The sequence below is a fragment of the Mesoplodon bidens genome (assembly GCF_964165515.1).
Source record: "Mesoplodon bidens genome assembly, chromosome: 5".
NCBI lineage: Eukaryota > Metazoa > Chordata > Mammalia > Artiodactyla > Ziphiidae > Mesoplodon > Mesoplodon bidens.
The window spans coordinates 141405358-141419193 of record NC_138161.1 but is presented as its reverse complement, the minus strand read 5'-3'; the positions used below and the strand labels follow the sequence as shown (position 1 = coordinate 141419193).

The 13836-nt window shown below is 41.9% G+C and overlaps 1 protein-coding gene across 3 annotated transcripts in view; it reads right to left on the bottom strand.

The window, feature by feature from the left end:
• Positions 1 to 13836, bottom strand: part of DZIP1L (DAZ interacting zinc finger protein 1 like) — a 48792-nt gene that overhangs the window by 16791 nt on the left and 18165 nt on the right. For all 3 annotated transcript variants that reach the window (XM_081236109.1, XM_081236107.1, XM_081236108.1), the window contains 4 exons: positions 12384 to 12517; positions 11545 to 11706; positions 7950 to 8078; positions 1176 to 1238 (listed from right to left, as the gene is read on the bottom strand). In XM_081236109.1, the coding sequence (XP_081092235.1) occupies positions 1176 to 1238; positions 7950 to 8078; positions 11545 to 11706; positions 12384 to 12517 (488 nt within the window). The remainder of the gene's footprint in view (positions 1 to 1175; positions 1239 to 7949; positions 8079 to 11544; positions 11707 to 12383; positions 12518 to 13836) is intronic.

The following is a 13836-nucleotide window of genomic DNA, read 5'->3' as shown; positions in this document are numbered from 1 at the left end:
TGGTCGGGGTTTCACCTGAAGCAGGTGGAGTGTCTCCAGACCTGGGCAGGTGGCTTTCTAACAAGACTGACTTTCTTCCCATTTGAGAACATTTCAGGTGGTGCCTGAGGAGAAGTGAGAATTGAATGCAGGCCCCTAAGGTCAGGGCAAAAGGCTCCCTGTGAGGTATGCCACCCACTGAAGGACAGTCAGGTAAGTTGAGGTCATTTGAAAACCATCAAATGGATGTTTTTAGGTGAAGACAAAAGGTGAAGGAAATGCAGTCTAAGAGCAGAGAGAAAATGACACTATTTAGTTTTAAATAAAACCTCTGATGTAAGAGCAGAGAGAAAATGACACTATTTGTTTATTTTTGCATAAAGAACCTCTAGAAGAATACAAGAAAGCAATAAAAGTGGTCACCTTTGGGGTGGGTGTCGGGGACAGGTAGATGGAAACGGAGCGGAAGTGAGACTTTACTCCATGTACCTTAATATAGTTCTTCTGCTTTTGGAACAAACTTGAATGCATTTCCCATTTTTAAATGTTTCAAATAAGATAAACCCATCAGATGGGAATTACTGGAATGGGGGGAATCCATCCTGCGCCAGACTCAGACCTAAGCACCTTCACCTTCTGAGCTTTCTGCAGCAGAACCTGGGGCTCCTGTTAACCGGCTTCCTCCTCAACTTGCCTCCTTATCAGGGACATTTTTAGAGAAGCTGTTTTCTCTGCCCTGAGGCCCGCTGCTCTCTGCCCACTGGTCTCAGTGTCTGAACCCTTCCATTTGAGCTGCCTGTGAACTATCACTGAGGTCCACAGCCACCGGGGTCTCTCCTGGTTGGAGTTTCAAAGGGGGGCCCAAACACAGAATGACCAGGTAGCTCTCTGAGTTTTACAGCACAACCCTCCTTGGAGCACCTTACGGGGTCACTGCAGAGGAAACCACAGAGAAAGGATATGTTGGTTTCAGAAGAGAAGGCCCGGAGGCCCCTGCTCCCTGCCAGGGAAGCTGCTGTCCGGGCGGCTGACCCCTCTGTGTATTGATGGGGGTCAGCAGCCAGGAACAGTATCAGCAAAAAATTATTATCTGCCAACCAGTTCAAGGTGGGGGGGGCGCGCAAAGGATGGGGAGCTGAAGGATGAGAGGAGGTCGTGGGAAACCAGGCTCCCCAAAACGGGCCAGTGAGACCTACCTCTCTCTTCTGAGCTGCATGCTCTTCCTGCAATGCCTTCATTTTTCTCTTCCATTCTGTTTTCTGAAAAAGATTAAATGCTTATCAAGTGGGCCCCTCTAGATATTAAAATATACTATAAAGCTACACGAGTAGTAGAAAACCCAGACAAAGATGGGGAAAAAATGGAATCTTAGTCTGGGGGAAGATGGATTATTGGCAAATGGTGTTCAAACAAGTAGTTAACTGCCTGAAAAAAAATATGAACTTGGATGCTTATTTCATATCTTAAACAAAAATAAATTCTAGGTGGTCAAAGATTTCAACTTAAAACATGGAAGTGACGTCAGCAAGATGATGGACCAGGAGGTTCCAGCTCTCAAAACATCCACAGATGAGACCTTTATGGGAGCCTGGGAATCCAGCTGAGAGGTCCCAGCACCTCGGTGAAGAAAAAAACCCCAAGAATAGACACACTGAAGAGGGGAAGAAGAACAGTTTTCACCTCACCTGTGTCACCCCTCACCCAAGGCGGCACAGCTCAGTGCCAAGAGAGACCCACTCAGCCCACAATCTCTCCCATGGGGAAAGTGAGAGCAAGTGAGCACCCAACTGCCCCAGCCTTGAAGGATGCTGCCCAGGAGGCCCATTTCTGCCTCACCCCACCCAGAACTGAGGGAATCAGCACAGCTGACTCGGTTTTTGGTACTGGCACACGGATCTCAACACCAGCTTTAGATCCTACTGGTTAGCCTGTGGACAGTGGGAGGTGTGGAGGAGGAAAAGTAAAAGTGTAGACTATTTGTATGCAGTCAAAGTTAAGTTGTTTTTGGCTTAAAACAGTGCTGTAATTAAAAGATGTTTTATATAATCTAATACAAATCACAAAGAAAAAACCTGTAGCAGATATACAAAAGATAAAGAGAAAGAAACCAAAGCATACTGTGACAAAAAAATCATCAACTCACAAATGAAGAGAGCAAGAGAAAAAGAAAGGGACAAAGTAACTACAGAACAATCTGAAAACCATTAACAAAATGGCAATAGAAAATCCTTACCTATCAGTAATTACTTTAAACTTAAATGGATTAAATTCTCCAACCAAAAGATCAAAAGTGGCTAAATGGATTTTTTTAAAAAGATCCAACTATATTCTGTGTACAAGAGACTCAGGTTAGCTTTAAGGACACACATAGGCTGAAACTGAAGGGAGGAGAGAAGACATTTCATGCAAATGGTAAACAAAAGAGAACAGGGTACCTATACTTATATCAGACAAAATAACTTTAAGTCAAAAACTGTTACTAGAGACAAAGAAGGTCACTACATACTGATAAAGGGATCAATTCATCAAGAGGATATAATGACTGTAAATATACAGTCAGCCCTCCATATCCATAGGTTCCACATCTATGTATTCCACATCCATGGATTTAACCAACCATGGATTGAAAATATTTGGAAAAAAGTTCCAGAAAGTTCCAAAAAGCAAAACTTTAATTTGTCTCATGCTGGCAACTATTTACATAGCATTTACATTGTATTACAATATTTATAACTAGTTACATAGAATTTACATTGTATTAGGTATTATAAGTTATTAGAAGTAATCTAAAGATGATGTAGAGTATATGGGAGTATGTGCAAAACATCAGGGACTTGAGTATCTGAGAATTTTGGTATACTTAGCAGGTCTGGAACCAATCTCCTACGAATGGATACTGAGGGACGACTATATACTCACCCAACATAGGAGCACCTAAATATATAAAGCAAATATTAACAGAACTGAAGGGAGAAATAGACAGTAATACAATAATAGTAGGGGATTTCAATACTCCACTTTCAACAATAGATATATCATCCAGACAGAAAATCGATAAGTAAACAATGCACTTGAACAGCACTATAGACCAAGTGTACTGAACAGACATACATAGAACATCCCGTCCAAGTAGCAGAGTACATATTCTCCTCAAATGCCCAAAGAACATTCCCTAGGACAGATCACACGTTAGCCCACAAAAGAAGTCTTGCCAATTTAAGCTTGAAATCATATCAAGTTAATCTTTTCCAACCACAATGTTATGAAACTAGAAATCAATAATAGGAGAGAAACAGGATAATTTACAAATGTGTAGATATGAAACAACACATTCCTGAACAAAGAAGAAATCAAAAGAGAAACAAAAAAATAACTTGTGACAAACAAAAATGGAAACACAACATACCAAAACTTCTGGGATGCAGTAAAAGCAGTTCTACAAGGGAAGTTTACAGTCATAAAATTTTACATTAAGAAAAAGGAAAGATCTCAAATAAATAACCTAACTTTGTACCCCAAGGACCTAGAAAAAGAAGAATAAACTAAACCCAAAGTTAGCAAAAGGCAGGAAGTAATAAAGAGTAGATTAGACATAAATGAAATACAGAATAGAAAAACAACAGACAAGGTCAACAAAAGTAAGAGTTAGTTTTTGAAAAGATAAACAAAATTGACAAATCCTTGGCTAGATTAAGAAAAAAAGAGAAGTCTCAAACATATAAAATCAGAAATAAAAGAGGAGACACTACAACTGTTATCACAGAAATGCAAAGGATTACAAGAGATGTCTATAAATGGTTACACACCAATAAATTGGATAACCTAGAAAAAATAGACAAGTTCCTAGAAACATACAACCAACCAAGACTGAATCATAAAAAAATAGAAAATCTGAACAGACCAATAATGAGTAGGGAGATTTAATCAGTCGTCAAAAATCTCCCAACAAAGAAAATCCCAGAACTGAATGGCTTCACTGGTGAATTCTACCAAATGTTTAAAGAATTAATGCAAATTCTTCTCAAATTCTTCCCAAAAATTGAAGAGGAAGAAACCTCCAAACACATTTTATAAGGCCAGTATTACCCTTGTCAAACACCAGAGAAGGACACTACAAGAAAAAAAATTATAGGCCAATATCCTTAATGAACATAGACGCAAAAATACTCAACCAACTACAAGCACATTAAAAGGATCATACAACATAATCAAGTAGGATTCATCCCCAGGATACAAGAATGGTTCAACAGACACAAATCAATACATGTGATACACTACATTAACAAAATAAAGGATAAAATTATATGATCATTTCAATAGATGTAGAAAAAGCATCTGACAAAATTCAATATCTTTTTATGATAAAAAAAGAACTCTCATCAAAGTGTGTATAGAAGGAATATATCTCAACATAATAAAGGCCATATATATGACAAGCCCAGAGGTAACATCATACTCAACAGTGAAAAGCTGAACACTTTTCCTCCAAGATCAGGAACAAGACAAGAATGTTCATTCTCACTATTCTTATTCAACATGGTACTGGAAGTCCTAGCCAGAGCACTGAGACAAGAAAAAGAAATAAAAGGCATCCAAATTGGGAATGAAGAAGTAAAATTATCTGTTTGCAGATGAGATGACCGATGACCTTACAAATGGAAAATCCTAAAGACTCCACCAAAAAAAAAAAAAAGCTGTTAGGATAAACAAATTTGGTAAAGTTGCAGGATACAAAATCAGCATGCAAAAATCAGTTGTATTTCTCTACACTAAAAACAAACTATCCAAAAAAGAAATTAAGAAAACTATCCCATTTACAATAGCATCAAAATCAATTAAATATAGGAATAAATTTATCCAAGGAGGTGAAAGAGCTATACAGTGAAAACTATAAAATGTCAATGAAATAAATTATAGAAGACAAATAAATGAAAAGATATCTCATGCTCATGGATTGGAAGAATATTGTTAAAATACCCATACTATCCAAAACAATTTACATATTCAAAGCAATCCGTATCAAAATTTTAATGTCATTTTTCATAGAAATAGAAAAAAAATCCTAAAATTCATGTGGAACCACAAAAGACCACAAATAGCCAAACCAATCTTGAGCAAGAAGACAAACTAGAGGCATCACTTCCTGATTTCAAATTATATTACAAAGCTACAGTAATTAAAACAGTATGGTACTGGCATAAAAACAGACACACAGACCAATGGAACAGAATATGAAATCCAAAATTAAACCCACATATGTATGGTCAACAAATCTTCAACAAGGGCACCCAGAATACAAAATAGGAAAAGAATAGTCTCTTCAGTAAATGGTGTTGGGGAAAATGGATATCCACTTGCAAAAGAATGAAATTGGACCAATATCTTACACCATACACAAAAGCCAACTCAAAGTGGATTAAAGACTTAAATGTAAGACCTGAAACCCTAAAACTCCTAGAAGAAATCAGGGACATTGATCTTGTCAATGATTTTTGTTTTTTGTTTTTGTTTTTGTTTTTTGCGGTACACGGGCCTCTCACTGCTGTGGTCTCTCCCGTTGCAGAGCACAGGCTCCGGACACGCAGGCTCAGCGGCCACGGCTCATGGACCCAGCCACTCCGCGGCATGTGGGATCCACCCGGACCGGGGCACGAACCCGCGTCCCCTGCATTGTCAGGCAGACTCTCAACCACTGCGCCACCAGGGAAGCCCTTGTCAATGATTTTTGGATATGATACCAAAAGCACAGGCAACAAAAGCAAAAATAAACAAATGGGACTACATCAAACTAAAGTTTCTTTACAGCAAAGGAAACCATCAACTGATGAAAAGATGACCTATGAATGGGAGAAAATATTTGCAAACCATGTATCTCATAAGGAGTTAGTATCCAAAATACAAGGAACTCATATAACTCAACAGCAAAAACCAATCCAATTAAAAATGGACAAAGGACTTGAATAGACATTTCTCCAAGGAAGACCTACAAATAGTCAACAGGTATATGAAAATGTGCTCAACATCACTATTCAGCAGAAAAATGCAAATCAAACCACAATGATATTATCACCTCATACCTGTCAGAATAGCTATTATTTTTAAAAGTAACAAAAGATAACAAGTGTTGGCAAGGATGTGGAGAGAAGGAAACATTTTACACTGTTGGTGGGAATGTAAATTGATACAGTCATTATGGAAAAACAGTATGGAGCCTCCTCAAAAAAATTAAAAACCAAGAGTTACTCATTTTCCCAGGGGAATCTCCCATGTATCCATGAGGTATACATGTTAATAAACTTGTTTGTTTTCCTCTTATTAAAAAAATTAAAAACAAAACTACCATATAATCCAGCAATCCCACTTCTTGATTTTGATTCAAAGGAATTGAAACCAGGATCTCAAAGAAATACTCACACTCCCCTGTTCACGGCAGCATTATTCACAATAGCCAAAATATGGCTACACTTACCCCCAAATCCAATGAGTTACATACATTAAATACGCACAGCTTTTTACATGTGAATCATACCTCAATAAAGTGACATGTATGAATGAATGAATGAGCAAACAAACTAACAAAAAGAAAACACAGGAATATTTTCTCTTTTTGGCCACACTGCGCAGCTTGTGGGATCTTAGTTGCCTGACTAGGGATCGAACCGGGGACCCTGCCAGTGAAAGCATGGAGTGCTAATCACTGTACAGCCAGGGAATTCCCATGATTATTTTCTTTTTAAATCTCAGAGTGGCCATAAACAAAAGACTGATAACCTGATCATTTTGACCACATAAACGTTATTAATTTTGTATGGTCAAGACCATGATAAAGTTCAAGGATGACTAGGAAACAGGGGAAAAGAGCCACAACAAGAGCAACAAAGGGTTGGTTAATTTCCATACGTTCTACAAACTCAAAATTGGTAAGGAAATCAACAGAAAACATAGGCAAAGGATGTGAAAGAGTTCATAGAAAGAGGACGGCTTTAAAAAATGTGAAACTTGAGACATCAGGCCGTGGAAACGCTTCACCTCTGCTAGTTAAATGTTAGGCTCTTTCTTTTTTTTTTTTTTTTTTTTTTTTTTTTTGCTGTATGCGGGCCTCTCACTCTTGTGGCCTCTCCCATTGCGGAGCACAGGCTCCGGCTGCGCAGGCTCAGCGGCCATGGCTCACGGGCCCAGCCGCTCCGCGGCATGTGGGATCTTCCCAGACCGGGGCACGAACCCGTGTCCCCTGCATCGGCAGGCGGACTCTCAACCACTGCGCCACCAGGGAAGCCCCTAGGCTCTTTCTTAACAGTCTTGGAGAGCAGAAGCGGGACAACATGATTGAACGACTGTGCCAACTGCCCTTCCTTGCCATGGAACTATCAGCGACACAGACCACATGTAACTGGACTGAGGTAAGGTTCATCCAGTGGAGGCCAGGCCGCCCCCTCCCAGCCCATGGCAGCAGGTTGTGCATAAGTCTTCCCAGTTCCATATCCAGTGACCTCACATTAGCAGCATGAAATCAGCCATGGTGGGAAGATTTACACCACAGAAAATGGCAAATGCTACAAATCAAAGCTCTTTTAGTTCCAGACAACCGGTTGTTAAGTATTTAACGTCACACCATTAGAGCCATGCCAAATATCTTCAAAGCCAGAAGATTGTCACACTTTCTAAGAATTGTTTTCAACTGGGTTGGAACCAAAATGAGGGCAAGGGTGTCCAGTAAGATACACGGCTGAATGTATTTTGAAAAAACTCCCAGGCAAATCTGACATTGCACACAAGTATGTCACCAGACTCACCTGAGAACCCTAAGAACCCTACTCTATGCTTTCATGAATTGGCAGAAGGTTTGAAAATATAGAACTTTGATGTCTTTCAACTCCCTTTAAACCATAGCACAAAACTGACAAACTCTGTTGGAAGACAGCATGGTTCTCGCCTGGCTCTGGGAAGAAAGGCATGGGGCATCGGCTCACCTGAATCTCCATCTTCTCCTTCAGGCCCTGGAGCTCCTGAGCCTGCCTGAGTCGTTCCTCGGGCTCCTCATCCTGCAGGGACCCGAGGTTGGACTTCATCACCTTGTGGGACTGCAGTGCCTGCAGCTTCTGAAAAGACCAGGGTGCAGTTTCATTCAGATGAAGATCTAACCACGATGTTGTCTTTTATACCCGGAGCGGTGTCAGAAGGGCACACCTAACCCCAACCACAAAGCCCCAACCTGAACTCACTAGGTATCTGCATGCCTGCAAACATTCACACAAGTTCACACTCCCCTTCACTAGCGTTCTCCTGAGAGCTCAGCCCTTGCGCAGGCGAAGCAAATTCCCATGGAAGAACAGAATTCAAGAGTGTCATTTCCATTGCGCTGAAATTCTGCTGTACTTCAAACCCAGAACTTTCCTGACAGCTTTCCCATTTCTTCCTCAGTCTCAAATAGGCTGAAGAGAATCACACTATCTGAGCCTTGAGGAGGGTCTCAGGCACTCCAGACCACTCCCTGAGGACTCCTGCCCCTCTTCCCATAAAGAAAAACCCTGGCTGTCACCAAGAAGGCCTGGCTTTTCACAACTTGGAGTCATGTCACCAATGCCTAGTGCTTCCCAAGCTAAAGGTGTATGGTGTGAAGGAAAAGGCATGGAAAAGTGGATCAAAGACAAGGTGCCTTTCCACCCGACTATGGTTATATTTTTAAATAGATCACTGCTGCAGTGACAAAAGCAGTGATCTCCATCTCCATTACTATATCAGACTCATAAGCCCTATTAAAGCTTTAGAGAACAGTTAAGTCCCTGAGTTTAACTTCTCTCTCTTGCTAATCTTTAACTCTTCTCAATTCCTGCTAAAGCAATATTGGGGCCAAGCGTTAACCATTTCTAAACCCCTTGAATATTTTTGTAGAGTCAAATGCTTTATCAGATGTATGCACAACTTTCTGCCCCTGATGTGTCACTTCTGTCTTCACACTGCTGCTTATGACACACCAGAGAGCTGGCTTTCTTGGCATCACAAACCTTCATGGTGTTTTCCTTTCAACTGGGGTAAAGTGGACTTACAGTGTTTTTCACAATCACTCTAAATGGAATCATATCTGTTTCCCCATCCCCCAGAATTTTTTTTTTCCCTTTTCTGCGGCACGCAGGCCTCTCACCGCTGTGGCCTCTCCCTCCGCGGAGCACAGGCTCAGCGGCCATGGCCCACGGGTCCAGCCGCCCCGCGGCACATGGGATCCTCCCGGACCGGGGCACGAACCTGTGTCCCCTGCATCGGCAGGCGGACTCTCAACCACTGCGCCACCAGGGAAACCCCCCCAGAATTTTTAAAAAATAAATCAACAAGATAATTATCCAACTACACTGAGAATTTTGTATCCAGTTTGGTTCCTGTACTTTAATAAAAGTGAAATAATAAAATGTCAGGTGAGGGCTTCCCTGGTGGTGCAGTGGTTAAGAGTCCGCCTCCCGATGCAGGGGACACGGGTTTGCGCCCCGGTCCGGGAAGATCCCACATGCCGCGAAGCAGCTGGGCCCGTGAGCCATGGCTGCTGAGCCTGCACGTCCGGAGCCTGTGCTCTGCAACAGGAGAGGCCACAACAGTGAGAGGCCCCTGTACCTCAAAAAAAAAAAAAGTCAGGTGAGAGGAGATGGGGGGGAGACACACAAACACAAAAATACAACAGAAGCCATCCTATAAGGGAAAGGCAAAAAAAAAAAAAAAAAATGGATGTTCCAGTTTAGGACAGTGTGATCCAAGTTAAAAGGAAACCATGGATGGTAGTGAGAATCATGTCCTCATTTACCACAACCCAGGATTTCCTCACCAAAAGTAACCTTTTGATTTTTGAGGACACGGTTTATGAACGACAACTCCAAATTCAAATCAATACCTAGGTATCTAACGTGTCTAGTCAGCGAGTACCATGTCAGGGGAAGCATGGGAGTCAGGGAGTTTCAGATGAGCTCAGAGATGATGGGTGTGGAGCTGGGGGTTAGGAGTATGACGTCCACATGGTGGGGCAGCATCTTGTCCTCCACAGATCATCCCTGTCCACCCTGGGGGAACACTTAGGAATGGGAGGACTTGGGTCACTATCGATACACACACACACACACACACACGCAGAGCTCTCATTGCACTCCCACCGCCCTCCATCCTTGGCTTTCCGTCTCAGATTGAGACCACCAAGGCTCCACACATATCCTACGACAATCCCCTTCTAGAAAAGTTGTCTAGGTGTTTCTTTAGGCAAAACATGCAATGATCATGAGAAACACTATTACACAATTCATTTTCAAATCAAGAAAAGATTCTCCTTGATGTTCAGAGGACCAATAAGAGCTAAATACATCCTGAAAATAGTTCTCCTCAAACATTGTCCCTGATACAGTTTTAGTTATACAGGTTTATATGGGAAGATACAGTCCACAGATAACTTTAATAAGGTTTTCTTTTTTTTTTTTTTTTTTTTTTTTTGCAGTATGCGGGCCTCTCCCGTTGCGGAACACAGGCTCCGGACGCGCAGGCTCAGCGGCCATGGCTCACGGGCCCAGCCACTCCGCGGCATGTGGGATCTTCCTGGACCGGGGCACGAACCCGTGTCCCCTGCATCGGCAGGCGGACTCTCAACCACTGCGCCACCAGGGAAGCCCAATAAGGTTTTCTTGAATAAACGTAATAATATATCCAGTAGAAAAGCAGAGGCTTTGAAGTTTAAGGAGCTGTGTTCAAATCCCAGCTCTACCTCTTAACAGCTGTGTGATCTTAGGCAAGTTATGTGACCTCAGTGTCTTCGCCTGTAAAGGAGGAATGATAATAGCTTTAAAAAAAAAAAGAAATTTATTATTATATTTTTTGACTTTTTGGCCACACTGTGCAGCACGTGGGATCTTCGTTCCCTGACCAGGGATCCCTGCGGTGAAACTGCAGAGCCCTAACCACTGGACTGCCAGGGAATTCCCTAAAAAAAGAACTTCCAAAAAGAAATTAATAAACTAGTGACACACCTACCTTTAGAATCTTATAGTTGTTTGGTTGTTACAAGGATTAAAAGTTAGTGTATACAAAGTACTCTGCACGGGGGCTAGAAAAGTTTCAGTAAATGTTAGTTATTATGTGTGACCCCCACAGACCCCAACAGAGAGCCTGGCCTGTAGCCAGCAAGTACTTGTTAGAAGAAAAATGCATTCATTTACATTTACATTTTGCCTCATTTCTTGTCCAGTGATGAAAGCCCTTTGAGAAAATAAGGATAATATCTCAGGAGCTCTTACTACATGCCAGATAATGTTAAGTGCTGTCTATGTGTTAATTTAACCCTTTCAGAAACGTATCCTACAGAAAAGAAACTGAGGCACAGGAAGGTTAGGTAACTCGCCTAAGATCACACAGCCAGTATGTGATGGAGCAAGCAGGGATTCAATCCTGGGCACTGGCCTCTAGTATCTGGCCTCACAGTGTATTACCCACCCCCAATGGCAGATGACAGAGAACTAGTACAAACAACGAAATGAATTTTGAGAACAAATAAGCAGGTTTTCCACTAAAGAACTCTGAGAAGCCTTTTAGCTTGGGTACCTCTTCTAGCGTAGAGTTCTGGTTGGCAACACTTTTAAATTCATCCCAAAATAATTTTTTGAGCTTGTCTATTTCCCCGTATAGCTTGGCCCGCTCTTTTTCTTTCCATTCATCAAATTCTTTCTTAGCTTCTGCTTCCCTCTGGCGAGTGATCTCTGCTTCCTACAAAGAAAAGCAAGAACAAGAGAATCATTAATTCCACATTATGACAAATATTTACCGAGAAACTGCTAGGGCTCCTTGTCCGTGCAGGCCACTATGGAGACCCAAAGAACATTCATCCCCCAGTCCCCACTGTTGGGACTGGGAGCGGGATTAGTCTTATCTGAACCGTAAAGGCCCTTGGGGATGGGGATCTTGTCTTTTCTCTCTTTATATCCCTCACAATGCCTGGCATAGTTGGTGCTCAGTAAATGCATGCTGAGGGAAGGAGTGATGAATGAATAAATGCCAGAAGGAGTGAGGCAAGTTTATGCATTTTCATTCTACAAACATTTACTGAGTACCTCCTCTGGGCTGCCTTTGGGAGCTTATCCAGTCTTTGTCCTCAGAAAGCTAACATTATATTGTAAGAAGTTAAAATTCAGGTTCAAATGCTCTCAGAGGGTGCTAATGCAAGAAGCTGCAGCTCTCTTTTGGCCATACAGGTCTGACCAAGTAATTGAATTTTCCTTGCCAAACTACCTAAAATCGTTTAGCACATCCAGGAAGACGCCATCCTAGCTCTGTCTCCGGCCCTAGGAAACAGCCAGAATTTTGTTCCTGTGGGATGCGAGTGCATTGTGAGTCTCTCAGCTAGTCCGTGACCAAGCCCCCTGCCGTCTCCTCTCCACACCCACCTGAAGCTGCCGCTGCCTCTCCGCTGCCCTCTGCGCTTCCAGCTCCCCTTGGGTCCACTTCAGCTTGGCCCACAGCTCTTCCAACACCTCCTCCACTGGCTGCTCCTGCTTCTTCTGCTTTCCCGTGGGGTCCACTCGAAGAGAGGGTGATGGTGTAAGTCAAAGTCAGTGGAATGTATACCGTCACACCTCAGTCTGGGTTCAGCTTTGCCACTTACATTGTACACTGACTTTGGGCAAATGACAGAACCTCCCTGACCCTCTGTTTCTCCAAACTGGAAAATGGACATAGTAATAGCACCTAACCCAGAGAGTTATTGTGAGGATGAAATGTGATAATGCAAAGGGCTTAGCGTAGTGCCTGGCAGGACAGCTCAACCCATGTGAACTACTGTTGTCATTTAAAATAACTATTTTGACAGTACTAACACATGGCAATGTGAATGCGAAATCAGCAGAGTAACAGAAGCAGAATACCAAATAGTGTATACACTCTGATTATTAATACAAAGAACATATCTACGTATCCTGAGAGCAATCAGAGGGGAATTTAAAATAGTGATAATAATTGTAGTTTTAAGTTCACTCTTCTCAGAATATAGTGTAGTTTAAATGTGTAGTTTTAAACTTCCAGCGAAAAAAAGGCAGCATGCATTACGAAGAAACCTTGAATTACAGAATATTCTAACTAAATCACATAATGATAAAGTAAGAGTTAAGGGTTAATGAAAAAGACACCAATTGTACTTGAACATTTGTTACTTTTTTTTTTTTGGCTGTGTGCGAGGGCTTTCTCTAGTTGTGGCAAGCAGGGGCCACTCTTCATCACAGTGCGCGGGCCTCTGTCGTGGCCTCTCTTGTTGCGGAGCACAGGCTCCAGACGCGCAGGCTCAGTAGTTGTGGCTCACGGGCCTAGCTGCTCCGCAGCATGGGGGAATCCTCCCAGACCAGGGCCCGAACCCGTGTCCCCTGCATTAGCAGGCAGATTCTCAACCACTGTGCCACCAGGGAAGCCCAACATCTGTTACTTTTTAAAGTACATTTAGAGACTATTAGATGGTACTGTTATTGAAACTTTAAGCTTTACTTTGAAAAGAAATATATGGCGTTTCTCAGATGGGACTTTTTAGAAACAAGCAACTTTTAGATGCAGCGTAAATTAATTTGGGTTAATTAAGTGATCTGAGGTGAGTCTGGAATGGGAGGGCTGAGTTATCTGAGAAGCCAGCGACCTGACAATAAGTTAGTGAACATTAATGTAGCAAAAGTTGCCTTAAGAACATATTTTCCCTCTCCTTACAGCACTTTACATTAAGGAAATAAGGAATATGCACAACGATTTATGTACAAGAATGTTATCATCATGTGATTTATAATAGGAAAAATTTTTAGTAGCCCATATAAATTGAGAAATAATTCAATTGTGAAATATATTATGATCGCCACATGATGA